Here is a 20406-nt window from a genome sequence, read left to right as displayed (position 1 = left end):
TCCTGATGTCTCGGGCTCCCTCTTTGTGGACGATTTTGCGATCTACTACAGCTCTCAACGGACCAGCCTTCTTGAAAGACGTCTTCAAGGATGTCTCGATCGCCTCCACTCGTGGAGCATCGAAACCGGCTTCCGTTTCTCACCCAGTAAGACCGTTTGTGTTAATTTTTGGCGACGTAAGGAGTTTCTTCCGCCCTCCTTACATCTAGGTCCTGTCAACCTTCCGTTTTCCGAAGTCGCTAAATTCTTGGGTCTTATGTTTGACAGAAAACTGTGCTGGTCCTCCCACGTTTCCTATCTTTCGGCTCGCTGTCCGCGTTCCCTTAACACCCTCAGTGTCCTGAATGGCACCTCTTGGGGAGCGGACCGAGTGGTCCTTCTCCGCCTCTATCGCGCCTTAGTCCGCTCGAAATTGGATTATGGAAGCATAGTCTACTCCTCTGCTCGGCCGTCTATTCTTCGGCGTCTCGACTCTATCCACCACCGTGGATTACGTTTAGTGTCTGGAGCTTTTTACACCAGCCCTGTGGAAAGCCTTTATGCTGAGACTGCTGAACCTCCGCTATCCAATCGGCGGGCAGTTCTTCTGAGTCGTTATGCTAGCCATTTGTCTTCCATGCCTGCTAATCCAGCCCATGACCTTTTTTTCGACGCCTCCCTTGATGTCGGGTATGCAGGCCGCTCCTCCTCCCTACTACCCCCGGGAGTCCGCTTCCGTCAACTGCTCCATTCTCTTTCCTTCCGCTTTCCTAAAACCATCTTGACAACTTGGGGTACAGCACCGCCTTGGCTCCGTCCCCGGATCGACTTGCTCAGAGACCTATGTCAATTTCCCAAGGATGGTACCCCTACACTTGTTTACCGTCAGGCATTTGCTGCTCTATGTGCACAAATGACGGAAGCCACATTTATTTACACCGATGGCTCGAAAACATCGTTAGGTGTAGGGAGTGCCTATATTGTTGGCGACACCCCAAATCACTTTCGGCTTCCCGACCAGTGTTCGGTTTATACTGCGGAGCTTTACGCTATTCTCCAGGCTGTCCACTACATCCGCCGCCATCAGCGGATACAGTACGTAATCTGCTCAGATTCTCTCAGCTCTCTCCTAAGTCTCCAAGCTCTTTACCCTGTGCACCCTCTGGTCCACCGGATTCAGGACTGTCTGCGCTTGCTCCACCTGGGGGGCGTCTCAGTGGCGTTCCTCTGGCTCCCAGGACACGCTGGTATCTGTGGAAATGAGGCGGCCGATATAGCGGCCAAGGCTGCAGTCTCTCTTCCTCGGCCAGCTATTCAGTCTCTTCTGTTTACCGATCTACGGAGCGGTTTATGTCGCCAAGTTGCTCATTTATGGCATGCGCATTGGTCAACACTTCCCCATAATAAATTGCGGGAAGTGAAAGCCCCCCCTTGCGCATGGACCTCTTCCTCCCGATCGCGTCGTCGGGAGGAGGTAATTTTAGCTAGACTCCGGATAGGGCACTGTCTTTTTAGTCATCGACATCTTTTAAGCGGTGATCCTCCCCCACTCTGTCCCCACTGCTCTCAGCCGTGGATGGTCAGACACCTTTTAATTGAATGCCCCTATTTTAATCCGTTACGCTCCCGTCTACAGCTATCGCCTGATCTATCGTCAATTTTAGCAGATGACACGCGCTCAGCTGACCGCATTCTACAGTTTATTAGTGACAGTGAAATGACGTCAGTCATTTGAAGCCTTTTTTTTGGGGGACAACCAACCCCTTTCTATAGTGGATTTTTAAGCATTCCTTCTGCCTTTAGTTTCTCAAATTTTATGACTTTGTTCCCATTGCTGCTGATTTTAAATTTCGTTTTTTTCCTGTTTTCTACGTCACGGGCTGGGCGCTAATGACCATAGAAGTTTTGCGCCCTAAAACCACAAACAAAAAAAAAAAAAAAAAAAAAAAAAAAAAATCAACCACCCATGACATCACATTGTGGCCAGTTACTGTGCCCCCACGGAGACAAATCTCTGCTCTCATAGAACAACACCTTGAGCCTGTTACCTGCATCCTACTCTTGTATATAAAAGACCAACCATTTCCTCCTCTGATTCCCAACAGTTCTTACTTTACCACACAGTGCTCTGCTCGTCCCTAGTGATGCCATCTTCCTTTCACTAACATCCCTAATGCCCATGGCCTTGCTGCTTTTGAACACTATCTTTCTCGGTGCCCAATGAATTCCAAACCTACAACGTCCTACCAGTTCCTTAATTTTTAATAGAGAGAGTGCCACTTTTTGAGTTTGGAGGACTTGCTAGTCAAGGATAATATTAAACAGATTAACAATGATTTTTGAAACTGGCATCTCTGTAAGCTTACTTCAAATGTTCAGAAGTTTTACCCCAGATTCAAACAAGATTTAACAGTGCATAAGTGCTTCTATAAATCAGTCAGTGTATAAACTGCCACCACTTTTCACACAAATAATGACTTGGAAACTCAATAACTTATTGTGATTATTCATGAGGTTGTGACTGAAACAGTACTGCTAGCACAAGGACAGTGCATTGTTGTTGTTGTTGTTGTTGTTGTTGTTGTTGTACTAAAAATGTCTACTTTTTTAATAGACCTCTTATCATTAGGTTTATGTTTGTTATGTTTCTTTTTAGAATGTTTTTACTCATCGACTGTAATACTCCTTTGTAGGCTCTTGCCATGCCACTCAATGAAGATAACAATTTTTAATTTGGAGGGGGGGGGGGGGGGGGATGCAACCAGAGGTGGAATCTGAATATTCAAATTTTTCTAGAGCTGAAATAAAATTATAAGATGTGCTTAATGGTTTTACTTGCAACAGTGTGAATATTCTCATGCTGTCATTGTGAGGTGTATTTGCAGTTTGATATTCTTACTGCTTGTGTTGCTATTTTTTTTTATAGATATTCAACGGTGTTTGCATTGGAATTGACTACATTATTGGATGTGGTTGTGGTGCAATTTGGAAAACTCACAGTAGAGGTGCTGTTTAGAAATCAATAGCTTGCCCTTTGACTTGTTGCAAACATTGTAAAACACTTAGTAAAACTTGTTTCTTATTTGATAACGTTGCTTCTTCTGTCAGATATTCCATGCTATCAGTGTCAAGTTTTGCTGAACAGTACAAAAAAAAGTAGTTTTCAGAAGTTGTGTGACAAATTAGTTGGAGAGCGCTAATGTTAGTCAGACTGTAGCGTTATACATATATTTTTTTCGCTTACAAAGTCCTTCCTCACTTCCTTTACTTGCATAAGTATATAACAAACAAGTAACACTTCAGAAAAATCACACTTTTCAGTAATAAATAGCAACACAGTGATTTCTGTTTTTAAACCAAACTTAATTATCTTCAGTGATGTGCAAACTAAAGATTTTTTAATAGCAGGGAAGATGATAGAATGGGTAAAAATTTCCAATGACACATTTTATAAACAGATGCGCTTCTGTAAATATTCTGTTTTAGCAATAAATTTAAACTATTGATACTTTTGTTTTTGTTGCTGCAAACCTGAAATGAATTTTTAAATTTTTCTCTGGTGTTAGGTCCCGTCATGGTAAAGGGAGAGGAGAAAGAAATGATAAGTACAAAGACAGTCTGTCGGAAGGCTTGAAAGCTGAAAAATCTTCGTCTGAAGAAGAGTGGTAAGTGCAAACTCTTGTAATTATGTCTTTTTTAACGGCTCAGTTGGATAACATTTGAGGTTTTCACATGTAGTTTATTTTCCCCTTCGTTGTTATTAACTTATAGAACAATTCATTGTATCATGTTAAAATGTAGATACTAACAACATATTAAAATACTTACTTTTCCGTTTTGGGTGAGATACGTAATTGAAAGAGGGACATTTGTTTACAGATGTGGCGTGATTGTATCTTTAGATGGTAATTGGTTGATTATGGTGATTTATGCCATGTGTCATATATGGACTATCTACTTTCAGTTGTTATTTCTCAGTACGATGATGAAGTCTAATGGAAGCTGTATTATTGATGCACATATGAGAGAGTCAAATGAAAACCCTAAAAGTTTAATTAAAAATTAACTTTTTGTGCCATTCTCTGTAAGTTGGCAGTACTGTTACCAGCGATATAAGGAATGCTCTACTGGTGTTGCATATTACAGATATGTGAAACACGGCCACAATACCAGTTTAAAATGGCTGCCCCACTTGCGACATGCACAAGGGAAGAACAGTGTTCTGACACATGTTTCCAGAGCAGTGAAGGTATGAAGCCTATTGAGACCCAATGGTGAATGAAGGAAGATCCACGGTGGTGGTGCACATCTATTCCTGCAGCAAGTGTATGAGTGGAGTAGGAATTTCGGAAATGTTGTGTCTTCTGTGACAGACACTCAGTGCCCAGGTTAGGTGCACCGCATTGTGACTCCAGCGTCTACTGCAGCAGTTGAAACCATAGTGGTGGGAAATCACTGTGTGATGGTGGTTGAAATTCCTGCAAATATGAACATTAGTTATGGCTCAGCACACGACATCATGAAGTTCTTAAGTTTCACAAAGTGCCTGCAAGATAGTTTCCACTGCAGATCACCTCAGAACTGAAAGAATGGCACTTTTACACCTGTGAAGAACTTTTGTGGTGCTTTGAAGCAGAAGGTGATGACTTCACCGTGAGAATCATTACAGGAGACGAAACCAAGGTACACTATCATCAACCTGAAACAAATAGAGCAGCAAGGAATGCTGCCATTCCTCATCACCACTATCCAAGATGTTCCATGCTCCGTATGCAGCCATCTGCAGGAAAAGAGTTTTGCTGACTCTCTTTTTGGATGAATGAGATTCCCACCCACCCCTCCTTCCCCAAACATCACAGTGCTAAGCCTCACACTGCCTGTACAATCCACTGTACCCACCAGATCTCCCTCGCACGTTTTGACCACTCAGAGGCAAAGGGAGGAAAGAAATTTCATTCCAATGTAGAGTTGCGGCAGGAGTTGCACAAGTGGCTGCTTTTTTTTTATATCCAGAGGCATGAGTGTACAAAAAAAAAATTAAAGAAAAGTTTAAGGTTTTAATTTGACTCCTCTCATACAAGGTGCATCAGAAAAGTCCTGTGAATGGTGTCTGGTCTCAGAAAATAAAGGGAACAAGAATTACAAACAAAATACTTTTACCGTTAGCTGCAACACATTTCTGACATCTGTTGTCAAGCCAAACGATTCCACAAGAAACGTTACACCATGTGACTTACTGGCTTCAGGCTTGCTCCTTCATTGGTCCTAGGATTTATATTTCCCTATCAATTCTCACTTCTTTCATCTGTGGCAGTGGTTTGTGTATGTGAAAAATTGTTGCAGTATTGGGGAATTGTCTTCCTCTGTAGATATTTTGTAAACAATTTTGCAATTTTTATTGCATTGCATTGTTTTCCAGTTTAAACACTTCCATAGGAACACTGTCATCAGAGTCCAGTTCTTTCTTCGGCCCTCAAAAGTTCCAATACATTTCAGCTAGGATTTGTTCCTGAACATCATCTCTTGAACTATAATTTTTTTTTTTAAAAAAAAAGTCATGAGAGCTTGTACAGTCTTCTCTGCCAACATAAACTTTTGTTTTTCGTCATAAATACAGTGCTTCCAGGAGGTATACACACACGAGTCTACCGACAGCAAAATGTGTCAAAGGCTGTGGGACGAAGACTGCAATACCTTGTAACAACAAACTGCTTTCTATGAACATGACGTCACAACTGTTTAAATTTCTGACAGGTCGTGGGAAAATATTGCAATTTGTGGTTTGAGAAGCGTTACTTTTATGCTAGATGTATTTTGTTATGTTTGAGAATGTGTGGTAAATTTCTTAAATCGTGAAGTGTTTTGACTCTCATACAAACTTTTGAGGACAGCCATGTAGAAGAATTTTGGGCCCAGAAGACCAGACATTTATGCCATAATTTAAAACTTTACTGGCACATTTGTGTTTGATGTATCTTAAATGGCAACATATGCTAAAAAATACCAATAGTATGTGTGACTGCTTAGCTTCTCTCGTAGCTATACTGTATGTATATTAATTTAGACCATTAACTTTTGCTATTTGTGTGTTCGCACTACTTTACAATCATGTCAGTATTGGCTGACTACATCATGGGTACTATGCTCTGAATATCTATTGTCATTGGCTGGCGAGATCACGTGATGTGAGCTGTGATTGACTGACAAAAGCACATCACAATCACGGTTTCAGTGCTTTGGAAGCTGCCAAGCTTTATTTGGTGGAATTCGTTTTTATACTTATATATGAGATCTGTTCAAAAAATTCTGGAACCTTGTCCACAAATTTTTTCTAGGCTTACCTTTTACGTATTATGCATGGTCTATCTTTTGAAATGCTCTCTTCCACAATTGACACACCACTTCTGGAAGCAGTCTTGGTTCTCCCCTTGCTGGGATGCGTGAAGTTCCATCAGAAAATTGTCTTTTTATCTCGTCTATCATTGCAAATCTTCATCCTTTCAATGGGATTCTCAACTTTGGAAATTAAAAAAAGTTGCATGGGGAGGGGGCGGGCATACTTTCATCTGCAGTATAGTGTGTTATCAGTGAGGAAAAGGTGTATTTTTAACTGGGAAATCTTATGACATGTTTCAACTGTGAAGGCTCTCCATCGTGTCCTGTTCTGAGCATCTTTCTTCATCTGTTTGTATATTTTTCCTCTTCTGTTGTCACCTATCATTCCAGTTCTCTTCCTGCCTCTTCTTCTCATTCCTTCCACTTTTCCTTCTATAATTCTTTGTTGTAGACAAGTCCTATATAGTATCTGTCCCAGCCAACATTTTTTCCCTTTCCTGATTCCTTTCAGAATCCTTTTTTTTTTCTGATAATTTTCTTCAATACTACTTCATTCTCGAGTCCGCCAGTCCACTCCTTAAGCATTCTTCTCCATAGGTACATTTCAGAGCTTTCTAAATATCTTTATTTTCTCTTTTTATCTGTACCTGATTCACTGCTGTATAACACTATACTCCAGGCATAACATTCGGGAAATCTTTTCCTAGGCTCCACTGGAATTCTTGTAGATGTTAATAACTACTTCACCTTTTCAAATTTTCTCTTTCCAATAGACGTCCTCTTCATTATTTATTCTTTACGTTTTCTATGTCATTAAACTTCTCAGATACAGAAATGATTTTACATGTTCTATCTTATTGTCCATCTAGATATATGTTAAGTAGAGCTTCCTTCCTTACTCTTATCACCTTTGACTGTTCTATATTTATGTTCATTCCTTACTCTTTGCCCCTGCTTCAGCATCTTTTGTAGCTCATTTTCTGATTCAGCCACCACTACTTTATAATCTGCTGAGTTCTTAGTCCTTATCCTTTATCCCCCAATTAAAATGCCTCTTGCATCATCTATGTCCTTACCTATCAGTTCTTCCCCATTTATGTTGAATAGCTCTGGTGACAGTGACCACACTCTTTCCAAAGCTCATCTCCTCCACCTCCTCATCTCCTTCACAGTCACTTTTTGTCTTCTGTCTGTCCAGTCTATACTCACATCTCGTAAAATTATCAGAAGTGTACTCTTAATTGACTCGCAACTTCTAAAATGCCAAGACAGCTATTTAGCTGACTGTGTCTTCCTAATAGTGTAATGTCATTCGCTAGTAACCTAAATGTCCTGGGTCCCAGATTTGAACCAGCCACTGCTTAAATTTTGAATAAAAGTCAACAGCAATGGCTGCCATAGACTCCTGGTATAAGGAGTCACCTACATTCTGTCTACAGTCATATCGAGAGCAGAGGAGTGAAGTGTTTCAGGGCATCCTTAGATTGGGAAACTGTTCCTAAAGGGCAGGAAAATCAGCAGTGATCAAGCATATGAGGATGCAGAAGATAATGGAAACCACTGCATTAAAGACACAATGTGTAGCTACAGGTCATGTGGCCTAAAATCAGAAATGTGTCAGAATGATTTTTCTATTGAGAAAAGATTTGGTATTAATCCAGTACTCTGATCTCCGGGAGGATACTGCCAAGAGGGAGATAACCATGAGAAAAAGATTGAATAACTAGGGACAAAAGAAAATCATTTTATTTTATGGGACATTCAATGTTATTCTTTCCACATTCGGTGTTATTCTTTGCCAGATTTGGTGTTATATTTTGCAAATTAGTTGACACTTTTGACAGTTTCGTTATTATTTATTTGTCAAATTTGGTGTTATATTTTGCAAATTAGTTGACACTTTTGACAGTTTCGTTATTATTTATTTGTCAAATTTGGTGTCCTTTTTTTCCGCATATGGTATCATTTTCTGTCTCAGTCCGTCTCATCTTTGCCAAAAACAGTGTAAGTTTTTGCCAAATTCGATGATTTTTTTTGCCAAAGGTGGTGGTGTTTTTCAAATATTTGGTGTCATTTTCTGCTTTATTTAGCAGTTTCTTGCCAAATTTAGTGTCTTTTTTGCCAAATTAAGTTCGTGTTTACCAAGTTTAGTGGGTTTGTGGCCAAATTTTGCATTTTTCGTCAAATTTAATTATTTTGTCAAATCTAGTGATTTTTTGCCACATAGTTTTATTTTTTGTTAAATTTGATTTTTTTTTTTTTTTTTTTTTTTTTTTTTTTTTTTTGCCAAATTCTGTGTGTTTTTAATAATTTCAGTGGTGTTTTCCTCATTGCATCAAAGTTTGTGATGCAGGAATGAGCTGTCAGTTTAAGGTTATACCTGAACCACGGCCTGAGGAGATCGGAATCCAAAATACAATTCTGACATTCAGTGACTGTCAGTTGTAATAGTAAATGCTGTCTTTAGATTTATAACATTTTTATGCAGCAAATTCCACAACATCTCATAAAAAATTGGTTATTTCACTAAAAACTGCAATATTTGTCACGCTATCATTTCCATGAAATTTTCCTGTCCATACGAATAATTCATGAAAGGCTAACAATATTTCAAGTCAGAGTATGAAATTTTAGGCATGGGATAGGGAAAATAGAAAATATGAAAAGGGAAATACGAAGGCTCAGGCTAGATATCGTGGTTGAAATGAAGTGGAAAGAAGATTGGGACTTCTGGTCAGATACATATAGGGTAATGTCAACAGTTACAGAAAATGGTATAATGGTAGTAGGATTCGTTATGGATGGGAAAGTAAGGCAGATAATTACTGTGAACAGTTCAGTGCTAGGGTTATTCTTATCAGACTCAACAGCAAACCAATAGTTTGGGTGTACATGCTGACATCACAAAATCAAGATGAAGAGTTAGAGAAAGTACATAAAGACACCGAACAGATATTCAGTACGTAAATGGAGAAGATAATCTAACAATCATGAGGGAAGGAATACAAGAAAGGGTTACAGGAGAATATTTGCTTGGTGGTAGAAATGAGAGAAGAAAAAGACTAATATGGTCCTGCAATACATTTCAGCCAGTAATACATTTTCCATAAATCACAAGAGGAGGAGGTACACTTGCAGAAGACCTGGTGATATGGGAAGTTTGCAGCTGGATTACATCTTCATCAGACTGAGATTCTGAAATCGGATAAGGATTTTAATTCGTACTTAGGTATTGAAATAGACTTCTGACCCCAATGATAGAGTGTAGCCTGAAATTTTAGGAGATGAGTTCAGAAGAATCAATTTACAAAGAACTGGGATACTAAAGAGTGCTAAGATAAGGGTTATGTTCTCTGAGGTTATAAATAGTGCGATAATGAGTACCAAAGCAGGCATTTCAGTTGAAGAGGAGTGGATGTCTCTAAAAAGGACAGTGACAAAAGCTGGACATACAAACATACGAAGTAGGAAGATAACTGAAGAAACCATGGGCAACAGAAGAAATAGCTCAATTAGATTGTTACTTGCCATAAAGAAGACATATTAGGTTGCAGACAGGCACAATTAAGACACTTACACAAAGCTGTGGCTGAAAGCTTTATGTGACTGTCTTTTAATTGTGCCTCTCTGGAGAGTAATGTGTCTTCTTTATGGTAAGTAGCAATCTATCTGGTCCTACATCATTGGTATTTCTGTGTGGAATTTCCATTGTTTGCAGTAGTTCAGTTGATTGACGAATAAAAGAAGTTCTAAAATGTTTATGAAAATTCAGCGTGTCAAAATATAAGTCACTTAGAAATGAAATAAATAGGAAGTGCAGGGAAGCCAAGGTGAAATAGCTGCTGGAAAAATGTGAAGGTACTGTAAAAGGAGTGATTGTTTGGAAGGACCAATTCAGCATGTAGAAAAGTCATAAGAGTAATCGGTGAAATAAACGAGGTTATCAGCATTAAGAGTGCAGTAGGAATTTCCGCATTAAACACAGAGAAGAGGGTGGGTAGGTGGAAAGAGTACATTGAAGGCCTCTATGTGGGGGAGGTCTTGTCTGATGATGTGATTGATGGAAGAATTGGGATTCGTATGGAAGACATACAGGATTCAGTATTAGAATTAGAGTTGACTGGAGCTTTGTAAGACTTGCGATCAAATAAGATCAAAGGGATAGGTAACATACCCTTGGAATTTCTGAAGTCATTGGGAAAGTGGCAGCCAAGTGACTATTTAATTTGGTGCGTAGAATTTGAGAGTCTGGAGACAGAGTTGGATTTTCAGAAAAATGCCATCCACACAATACCGAATATAACAAGGACAGATAAGTGTGAGAATTATTGCAGAGTGAGCTTAATGGCTCATGCACCCAAATTGCTAACAAGAATAATATGCAGAAGAATGAAAAAGAAAATTGATGTGCTAGATGATCAATTTCACATTCAGAAAATTAAGGCCACAGGGAGGCAAGTCCGACGTTGCGAAGACTTCAGAAAAATTGACACACATTTTCAACCTGGAAAAAGCAAACATCTGAAATGGTGCAAGATGTTGGAAATTCTGAGGAAAACAGGAGTAAGCTAAAGGGAAAGACGGATAATATATAACATGTTCAAGAACTGAGATTGTACAAAAATGAGGACCAAGAATGAAGGGATCAGGGTAAAAAAAGGTGGAAGACAAGTTTGTAATCTTTTGCCCCTACTATTCAATCTACACATCAAAGAAGCAATGGCAGACATTTTAAAAAAGTTCAAGAGTTTCTTTAAAATTCATTTTGAAAGGATTTTAATGATAAGATTTGCTGATGGCACTGCTGTCTTCAATAAAATGAAGTAGTATAACAGGGTGTGTTGAATGGAATTAACAGTTTGAATACAGAACATAGTTTAAAAGTAAATGGAAGAAAGATAGCAGTAATGAGGAGTAGCAGAAATGAAATAGCTATAAACTTAAGGTAAAAATTGTGGACCACGAAGTAAAGGAATTCTGTTTCTTTGGAAATCAAATAACACATGCTGTAAGAAGCAAGGGCAACATTAAAAGCAGATTGGGACAGACAAAGAGTGCATTCTTGTCACAGAGAAGTCTGCTAATATCAAACGTCAGTCTCATTATGAGGAAGAAATTTCTGAGAATATTTGTTTGCAGCACAGGATTGAATAGTAGCTCAAGGAGGAAGAAAATTAAAGTGTTTGAAATTTGATACTATAAAAGGACATTGAAAATAAGATGGACTGATAAGAAATGAGGAGGTTTGCTGCAGAATTGGCAAAGAAATGAACTATGGAAAACACTGAAAAGGATCATAATGTTAGAACTTGTGTTAAGACACCAGGGAGTAACTTACATGGTACTAAAATGAGCTGTGAAGGTTAAAAATTGTAGGGAAAGACATAGATTGAAATGTATCCATCAAATAATTGAGAATTATATTGAGAATGTTCAGTGTAAGTGCTACTCTGTGTTGAAGAGGTTAGCACAAGATAGTAATTCATGGCGGACGTCATTGAACCACTCGGAAGACTGATGACTAAAAATAATCTTCTTGAGTATATGTCTGCCATCACATGTTTCCATCTTCTCTCCCTCTCTCCCTCCTGTCTTGCTGTCTCTTTCCCTTTCCAACATTCCATTCCTGTCTCCCCTTCTCTTTCCCACCTCTCCCTTTGTCTCTCCCTGTACGGTCTGTCCTTTCTTTCTCCATTTTCCTTGTGCCTCTCCCATTTCCAGTTATCTCTTAACACTTCCATTTCCATCTCTTACACTATGTCTTCCACTTAGGGCTCTCCAACCTCTGCCATTAATTCTACATTCCCTTTCTTTAGCTTATTGTTCCAAGCCCATCCCTCCCAATGTATTGGGTCAGGCATGTATGTGTAAGGAAAAAGTATAAGTAACAGCCATGATGGCATTCTGTATACTAACTAGCATGATGTATGTGTACTTCTACTTGCAACAGATGTATATGAATATGTACTTAGTATTTACAAAGGAAATTCTGAATTTTTGTGGTCCTAACACATTTTCTTGCTATTTACAGTTGTGATTTTGACATTGAAGAAGATGAAGATGAAGAACAAATTATTGAAAAGAGAAGGAAACAGCGGGAGGAACTACTAAGAGTGAGTAAAATCTTATTCGGAGATTACCTTATATTAAATGTCAGCAGACCCAGCCAGGTAGCCAAGCATATTAAAGTACCTGATTATAGGACGTGGCAAGGTATACTTGCCCCAGTTAGAATGCGCCTCACCGATTAATTATGAGGGCTGGTGTTCTGGTCAGCCTGAATGTGGTTTTTAGTCTGTTTTCAGTGCTTTAGTTAAGATGAGAAAATTTTTTTGAGAGCACTCTCTTGCTTACACGATGTGGTACCTGTTGTTATTATTATTATTATTATTATTATTGTGGTACAAGTAATAAATATGATTAGTGCTGTCTAAGCCTAAGAAGTTGTGCATGGTGTTTCTAAAATAATTCTGGAGTTGTATCAGAAATGTACCAGAGGTCAGTTTCAGAGCTGTAAGTTTTTCATTGAAAGAAGAACATAGTGGTTAAGACACTGAAATTAAATTCAGGAGGGCCAGGGCTAAATCCCCATCTGATCATTCAGATTTAGGCTTTCTGTAATCTCCCTGAATCTAGTAATGCAAACACCATACAATTTCCAATGAAATCTGCTCTGATTATAATTCTTTCTTCATCCATCTTCAGCCTGAATTTATGCTTCATTTCTAATGACTTCATTGTTAAATAGATATTAAACATAAATCATAAATATTCTGTAAAGGATAGATTACCACACACTATAAAGATGAAGTGTTGACTTGCAGACAGGCACAATAAAAAGACTGTTACTCTCTGAGCTTTTGGCCAAAAGTTATCTTCAGAAAAGAAAAATACGCACACACACACACACACACACACACACAAACACACACACACACAAGTACGCACGCCTCACACTTGCATTACCATTCTCTTCGACAGCTGTGGCGTGGACTTAGTATTGTTTATATATATATAACTACCCACTTGTAACGGAGAATTTACTGTAGCTGTCATTGAATTAATTCAAGACTGGCCTTGGAATAGCTCATGCTTTAAGAGTTCTATTTGTCAACATATTTGGTACTAATTAGTAGCCGTCTGTCTGTGAACATTTTGTGACTGGTTAAGATGTGTCTGGCCAAGGATTGTAAGAATTAGCATCATAGTGGTATAGTTTTCTTGTCTTTAATTATATTAATTGTTTGTTGTAATAATTTTTGTCCTGTAACTGAAATGTTTCTCTTGAGAAATGTGTGGAATGTTTCGTAAACTGCTTGAAGAACACATACATTTGCCAGTAGGGACAACAGATTCTTAGTGTGTGTTATCTGATTGTCTTGTGTCTGCATCTACGTCTATACTCTGCAAACCACTGGGAATTGCATGGCAGAGGGTTGTCCCATTGTACCAGATAATAAGGTTTCCTGTTATCCCATCCATGTGCAGGGTATATATGACCCGGGAGATTCGGGAAAAACCTGGGAATTTTTTCGTCCGGGAGAAAACCGGACAAACCCGGGAATTTTTTAGAATTCTGCGAAATTTTCATTGTTTTAGTTACCAGTTAAATTTTTGTGATTTTGACTGGTAAGAACCAGTACTCCAACGAAGGATATTACTGCATCCCGCTTCTGCAGAATAGTACTGCAGCAACAAAACGTGAACGAGAGGGGGGGGGAACTTAAGTCACAAATCAAATGCGCCATAGGCAACAACAAAACACTGTGCTCATACAAGCGTCTGCCAACCAAAGTGTGTCAAAGGCTTTAGGAAGAATATGCAGTGCTTCCTAACAACAAATTGCCTCCGCTGAGCACGACGTGACAGCTGTTTACATTAGATTCATTTGAGCGGTTGCAGGCGGGCTCTTGCGCATGCGCAGTTGAGTCGCGTATGAGTATCACCTTCTCCCGCTTCTGGCTACAATTGTGGCTGAGCGCCACTAACTAAATTTCTCCGGTTCGGAGATATCGTAGATCTGGGGCTGATGCACAGAGCAGTCAGAGTTGTAGTGGGGAGGTGGGTAGTCTCCACTTGACCTGTGTTTACGTTTAGTGATTTTGCTGTTTCCTCTTCGTTTATTGCTCTCACATTAAATGAAAACAAAACAGATTTCTGTGGCTGGGAGCTACCAAATGAATTAAAATACGTTCGCATAATTACAGAAGGCTAAAATATGTTGTTAGTTTCAGGTTTTATTTCCACCTTTCTGACAGTCAAGCATTAATCACCTTGCAGAACAATGAAGTTATTTTTGTTGGTTTGCTAAACAGATTTGGCTTTTGTTAATCTTTTGCGCAGGGGCAGTCAATTTATTTGAAACGAAGTGTTTAATTTCACACTGTTGGCTAGTTTCAACTGTTCGCTGCATTTCAAGTGCACGTTTTCCATCTTCTAGCTTGTATGGCATTATGCCATAATAAAGAACCAAACATGAGATAATACAGTACTGTACATAACAACTGTGCACTTTAAGCCGAATTATGCATTTTAGTATGGTTCACGAAATTCCGATGCTCTTTGACGTCTTGTTTCTTTTATGACATAATGCAAGATCTTTTAACGTTTTACACGTATGAAGCTTGCACAGGATAGAGTAGCATGGAGAGCTGCATCAAACCAGTCTCAGGACTGAAGACCACAACAACAACAACAACAACAACAACAACGTACGAAGATGCGGGCTTCCTGCGTCGTCATAGCTGCGTAGGCGCAGTGACGCCTGTTATCTGGCGCTCTCTGGCAACTGCTGAAACGAACCAATATCTAACAGGTCACGGGAAAATATTGTGAATGGTAGCTTGAAAATTGTTACTTTTAAAGTAAATATCCTTTTATACAAGATGAACTATGTCCGAGAACGTACGATGAATTTCTTAAATCACAGAGAATTTGACTCTCAATTAAAAACGATCATCTAGAAGAATTTCGAGCCCAGAAGATAAGACATTTACGTTGTTATTAAAAATTTTGCTGGCACATTTGTGTGATGTATCTTAAAGTGTAACACATGCAAAAAGATCAGCATTATAAATGGAAGCTTAGCTTCTCTTGCAGCTTATTAATCTTAGAGACCAATATTACTTATGAAAGCTTTGTTTTTCTTGTAGCAACACCATGTGTATTAATCTAAACCATTACCTTTTCTTTTTTGTGTGTACGCGCTACTTAAGAGTGATCTTGCTATTGGTTGAGTACATCACGTGTCCTATGCTGTCATCAGCTGGCGAGATCACGTGACATGACCCATGACTGGCTTACAAAAGCCCATCGCAATCTCGATTTCATTGCTTCGGAAAGTAACATGGATTGTTTGGTGGAATTCGAATTTATAGCTCCCTAACACGAAAAAATGCAGCGTACATGTTGCTGCACATCCAAGATCTTTCGAAAAGATGTGTCCCCCCCCCCCCCCCCCCTCCCTCCTCCTCCGGGTTTCGTTTTCTCAAGTGCCGGCAAATTCTATGTCTGTGTAGAAAACCATTAACATTCTAAGGATTGATAAGTTTTACAGTGCCAAGGAAAAGTATACTGTCACTTAAAGGGAAAAAGTGTATTTTCACCCGGGAGAAAGTGTATTTTCAACCAGGAATTTTTTTTCCTTGTCCATGTATACACCCTGATGTATGAAACTTGAGAATATTATTGTTTGAACACGTGTTTATGTGCGTAATTATTCAAATTTTGTCCTAACAATCCCTCTGTGTGTGATACGTAGGGGATTGTCGTATATTACTAGAGTTATCATTAAAGCCAGTTCTTGAAACATTCTTAGTAGAATTTCTTGGGATAGTCTGTCTGCAAGAGTCTGTCAGTTGAGTTTCTTGAGCATATCTGTGACTCTCTCCCATGGGTCAAACAAACCTTTGACAGTTTGTGCTGCCCTTCTCTGTATATGTTCATTATCCCCTGTTAGTCATATTTGGTACAGCTCCCACACACTTGAGATGTATTCTAGAATGGGTTAGACAAGTGATTTGTAAGCAATCTCCTTTGTAGACTGACTGCTCTTCCCAATTATTCTACCAATAAACAAAAGTCGACCTCCTGCTTCACCCACGACTGAGCTTATGTGAACATTCCATTTCATATCCCTACAGTGTGTACATCCAGGTATTTGTAGGTATTTGTTTGAGTTTGCCAGTTCCAACAGTGACGTATTGGTATTGTAGTCATAGGATACTACATTTTGTTGTTTTGTGAAGAGCACAGTTTTAAATTTCTGAACACGTAAAGCAAGTTGCCAATCTTTGCACCACTTCAAAATCTTATCAAGATCTGACTGAATATTTATGTATCTTCTTTCAGATGGTACTTCTTTTTAGATAACTGCATCATCTGCAAAATGTATGAGGCTACTATTAATATTGTCCACAAGATCATTAATATACAACATGAACAGTAATGGTTTCACATGATCTTAGTATTTGGACTCCATGATGGTTTGCATGGAGGAGGTCGTTCTGTTCAAGATACCTCACTATGTTTGAGCTCAGAATATGTTCTAAGATTCCACAACAAATCAGTGTCAAGGATATTGGACTGTAGTTTTGTGGATCATTTTTACTGTTTCCAACAACACCAATAGAAAATGTTTTATAACAGATAATATCTCTGTCATAGTAAGCTTCCAATCCTTGTAAAGGCTTTTCACTTCCTCTCACCAAAGCAAGTGTCATCCATGAATTACCTGGAACAACTTCATTTGTGGTACAAGAAAACGTAATTTTACATCCAACAAATATTATTGGACCAGAAAGTATCTCCTGTTGAGAAACAGGGCTTGGTGTCTCATCAAAACTGAACACCGTTTTATAAACTGGCATTCTGCTCCTCCTAGTGTATCTCCTACGGCGGTACGGCATGGCTGTGTGCTGCGTGCTGCTGCCTGCAGTCGACTGACGCAGAAACAGGAAGCGCGCCGAGCGCTCCATTCACTAGCGTCTTATCGCTACGTCACTTCCGCTGATAAGGTTTGATTTTTGCCCGACGCGGCCCTAGTAATACTAGGGGCCGCGTCTCGCTGGCTGCCTCGCTAAACGGCTAAGTCCCGCTCAAGGTCACCCGCCTATAAGGCGGCGCACACAGCCATAGAGATAGGTGTGGCCTGTGCTTTCTTCTGAGAATTTGGCACAATTTTTTGTTCAAGGGTTCTGTGATGGATTATAGTTAGAAGAATTGTATTTGTTTTTATGGAGTTAAGCATTTCAGCTTTTACTTTGCTACCCTCAATTTCAGATCCTGTCTCATTCACTAAATTTATTTGGGTTTTGTGATAGATCATTTTGACAGTTTACCGCTATGGTAATCATTGAAGGTTTCATGAATTACTCTCCTGACAACCAAATGTGTTTTGTTAGCATCTCTCTGTCTATAGTCCTACACTTTGTTTTACACTTATTATGCAGTCGAGTCTACTACTTCAGAAGTTTCTTTACAGTGACTGTTCCATGGAGGGTTCTTCCCAGTATGAAGTGTTCTACTGGTTATGTATCAATCCAGTGCATGGTCAACTATTCTTTTAAACTTGACCCATAGTTCCTCTACATATTCCTGCCCTGTGCTGAAAGTTTTAAGTTCCTCATTGAAATGTTGCCACAAACGTGTCATGGTCTCTGATACTTGTTTCGATGTAGATGTCCTCAAGAGGTCAGGTCTGTTTGTTGCTGTTAGAACCAAAATACTACTGTCATTAGGGGGTTATGAACTATCTGTTCTAGGTAGTTTTCAGAGAAGGCATTTAGTAATCTTTCACAGGATGTCTTATCACCCCCCACCAACAACAAATCTGTAATTTTCCCAGTTGATGGTTGGATGATTAAAGTCTCCACCAATGATTACAGTATGATTGGGGAACTTACGTACAAGCAAACTGAGGTTTTCTCTAAAGTTTTTGTTACTTCAGAAAATGATTGTGGTGGGTAATAGAAGATCAAATTATCATTTTAAGCTCATTCCTGATACTGAATCTTGCCCAAACAAGCTCACATGCAGCTTCAGTTTCTGCCTCAGTACATTTGATTTTCTTGGCTACTGCCACAAATACACCACTTCTATTTCCCATTAATCTGTTTTTTGATATACACTTAAATTTTCCGCAAAAATCTCATTGCTGTCAGTTTCAGGTTTTAAACCAGCTTTCTGTAGCTGGTATAATGTGAGCTTCATTGCTTTTCATGAGCACTTCAAACTCTGGTATTCCAAATGCTTCACCACCACCTTATGTGCACCCCACAAACAGTAAGCTACGTGAGTAGCAGCCTCTGATGTGTAATGCATATCTGTCCCATATAAAGGAGCCCTACAGTTGACAAAGTCGCAGCCTAGCTTGTCACAGAACCTTCAAAGTCTCTGGTTCAGTCCTTCCACTCAACTTACAACCAAGGGGCCATGTTCAGTTTTGGGGACAATGCTGTAAATTGTGAGCTTCATTGAAACTGTGCATAAGGCTGGTCTTCTATACCAGTCGCTGGAATGATCCAAATACAACCTTGGAGCCCAGGTGACAGGCATCGTTTGTTCCAATATACGCCACAACCAGCAGTTGGGCTGCACCCTGTTCCTTCAGTGGCTGCTGGAATAGCCTCTTGCTGTTGTCAAAAATTTTAAAAGAGCACAAACAAATTTAAGCCTACGATTGATAATAACACAAATGTTTGAAATTTCACAATATATTGTGATACATCTGGGTATTGATACAGTCAATGAAAGATTTTGCAGGAGCAATACAAATTGTTAAATATGTGAATCTAGAATTTCAGATTGGCAGATGAATCTTGCACATGCTTTTCTCACACAAAGTAAAATTCTGAAGTCAGCTTTTATATGTAAATAAACACGTGATTTGTACAGATTTTTCACTTTGATGTTTCTGTGCCAACTTCTACTCTGACGTGCTGAAAAAGAACACTGCAGCATTAGTTTTATCTCGGTCAAAATGGCAAAAATGTGCAGCACCAACAAAACACTTCTTCTCTCTGTTGCATGCTCAGGTTGTTAAATTTGCCGTCTTCCTTTTGAAAAATTGCTTACATTACAGTCTTTCATCTTCATCCCAGGAAGTTCTGAACAAACATAATGCCGCCGCCACCACCACCACCACCCTACTCTTTGCTGTGATCACACACTCTTCCTTTACATTTATTTGTGAGAAATGTCATTTGGCTTACCCAATTACAGCTGTTAATCAAACTGTGTAATCACAAATTGAAGGAATGTTTCTCATCTCATTTTATGGTGTTTAAGATGGACTGGTTTGTGGAAAACTTTTTCAAACCATACTGTGAAATTAATAGTAATTTTATAAAGAGAATGGGATATACTGGGGATGTATTGTGTAGGCCACAGAAGAAAAGGTGAGCTAGGCTAAGATTGACATCTTAAAAAATAGTGAATATTGAGGCTGTTGTTTAGGATATGGAATGTCTTCCAAGCCAGTAGCAGGTAGACTGAAATGCTTGAAAAACAAGAATTAGTTCAATTTTTCTTCTTTGGGACCAGCAGCAGAATACACAGTACGTCTATGATATGATTTAATATAAATATACACCAGAGTAGCTGCTTATAATAAATCTTTATTCACTGCAGATTGTTTTGGCATTTTATCACCATTGTCAAGTACTGGCGAATACAATTTTAGTGAGAACTTGTATAAATGTGAATGTCATTTATGTTAAAATAACAGTATTGTACTCGCATATAGACTGATGTGATTTCCATATTACGGTGTTAGTGAACTGTCTCATAACTGCCACTGTTTTGATAAGATGGTAAATGATGTAAATATACCGAAAAAAATGTTAATTGTGGTTTGGCAGTATTTTGACTGTTCAACTCTTATGAAACTATATGTTTACAAAGATTATACAGATGAATATTGATATTATTTTATTAACCAAAATTTTTGACGATCTTATCAAAACAGTGGCAGTTAAAGACAGTTCACTAACAGCGTAACATGGACATCACATCAGTCTAGACATGAGTAATATATAATCATTTTATAATATGAATGACATTCACATTTATACGTATTCTCACCCAAATTTT

The 20406-nt window shown here is 38.9% G+C and overlaps 1 protein-coding gene across 2 annotated transcripts in view; it reads left to right on the top strand.

Annotated features, from left to right (window-relative positions):
- The window catches only part of LOC124795116 (serine/threonine-protein kinase PRP4 homolog), a 164002-nt gene that overhangs the window by 68599 nt on the left and 74997 nt on the right, over positions 1–20406 (top strand). For both annotated transcript variants that reach the window (XR_007016646.1, XM_047258972.1), the window contains exons 7-8: positions 3546–3644; positions 12347–12428. Coding sequence is in view for 1 of the 2 variants with exons in the window: in XM_047258972.1 (XP_047114928.1) it covers positions 3546–3644; positions 12347–12428 (181 nt within the window). In the remaining variant the exon portion in view is untranslated. The remainder of the gene's footprint in view (positions 1–3545; positions 3645–12346; positions 12429–20406) is intronic.

The sequence above is a fragment of the Schistocerca piceifrons genome, chromosome 4 (assembly GCF_021461385.2).
Source record: "Schistocerca piceifrons isolate TAMUIC-IGC-003096 chromosome 4, iqSchPice1.1, whole genome shotgun sequence".
In the NCBI taxonomy this organism is placed as follows: domain Eukaryota; kingdom Metazoa; phylum Arthropoda; class Insecta; order Orthoptera; family Acrididae; genus Schistocerca; species Schistocerca piceifrons.
Note: the sequence above shows the minus strand (reverse complement) of the source record. Positions and strands in the feature narration are given on the sequence as shown.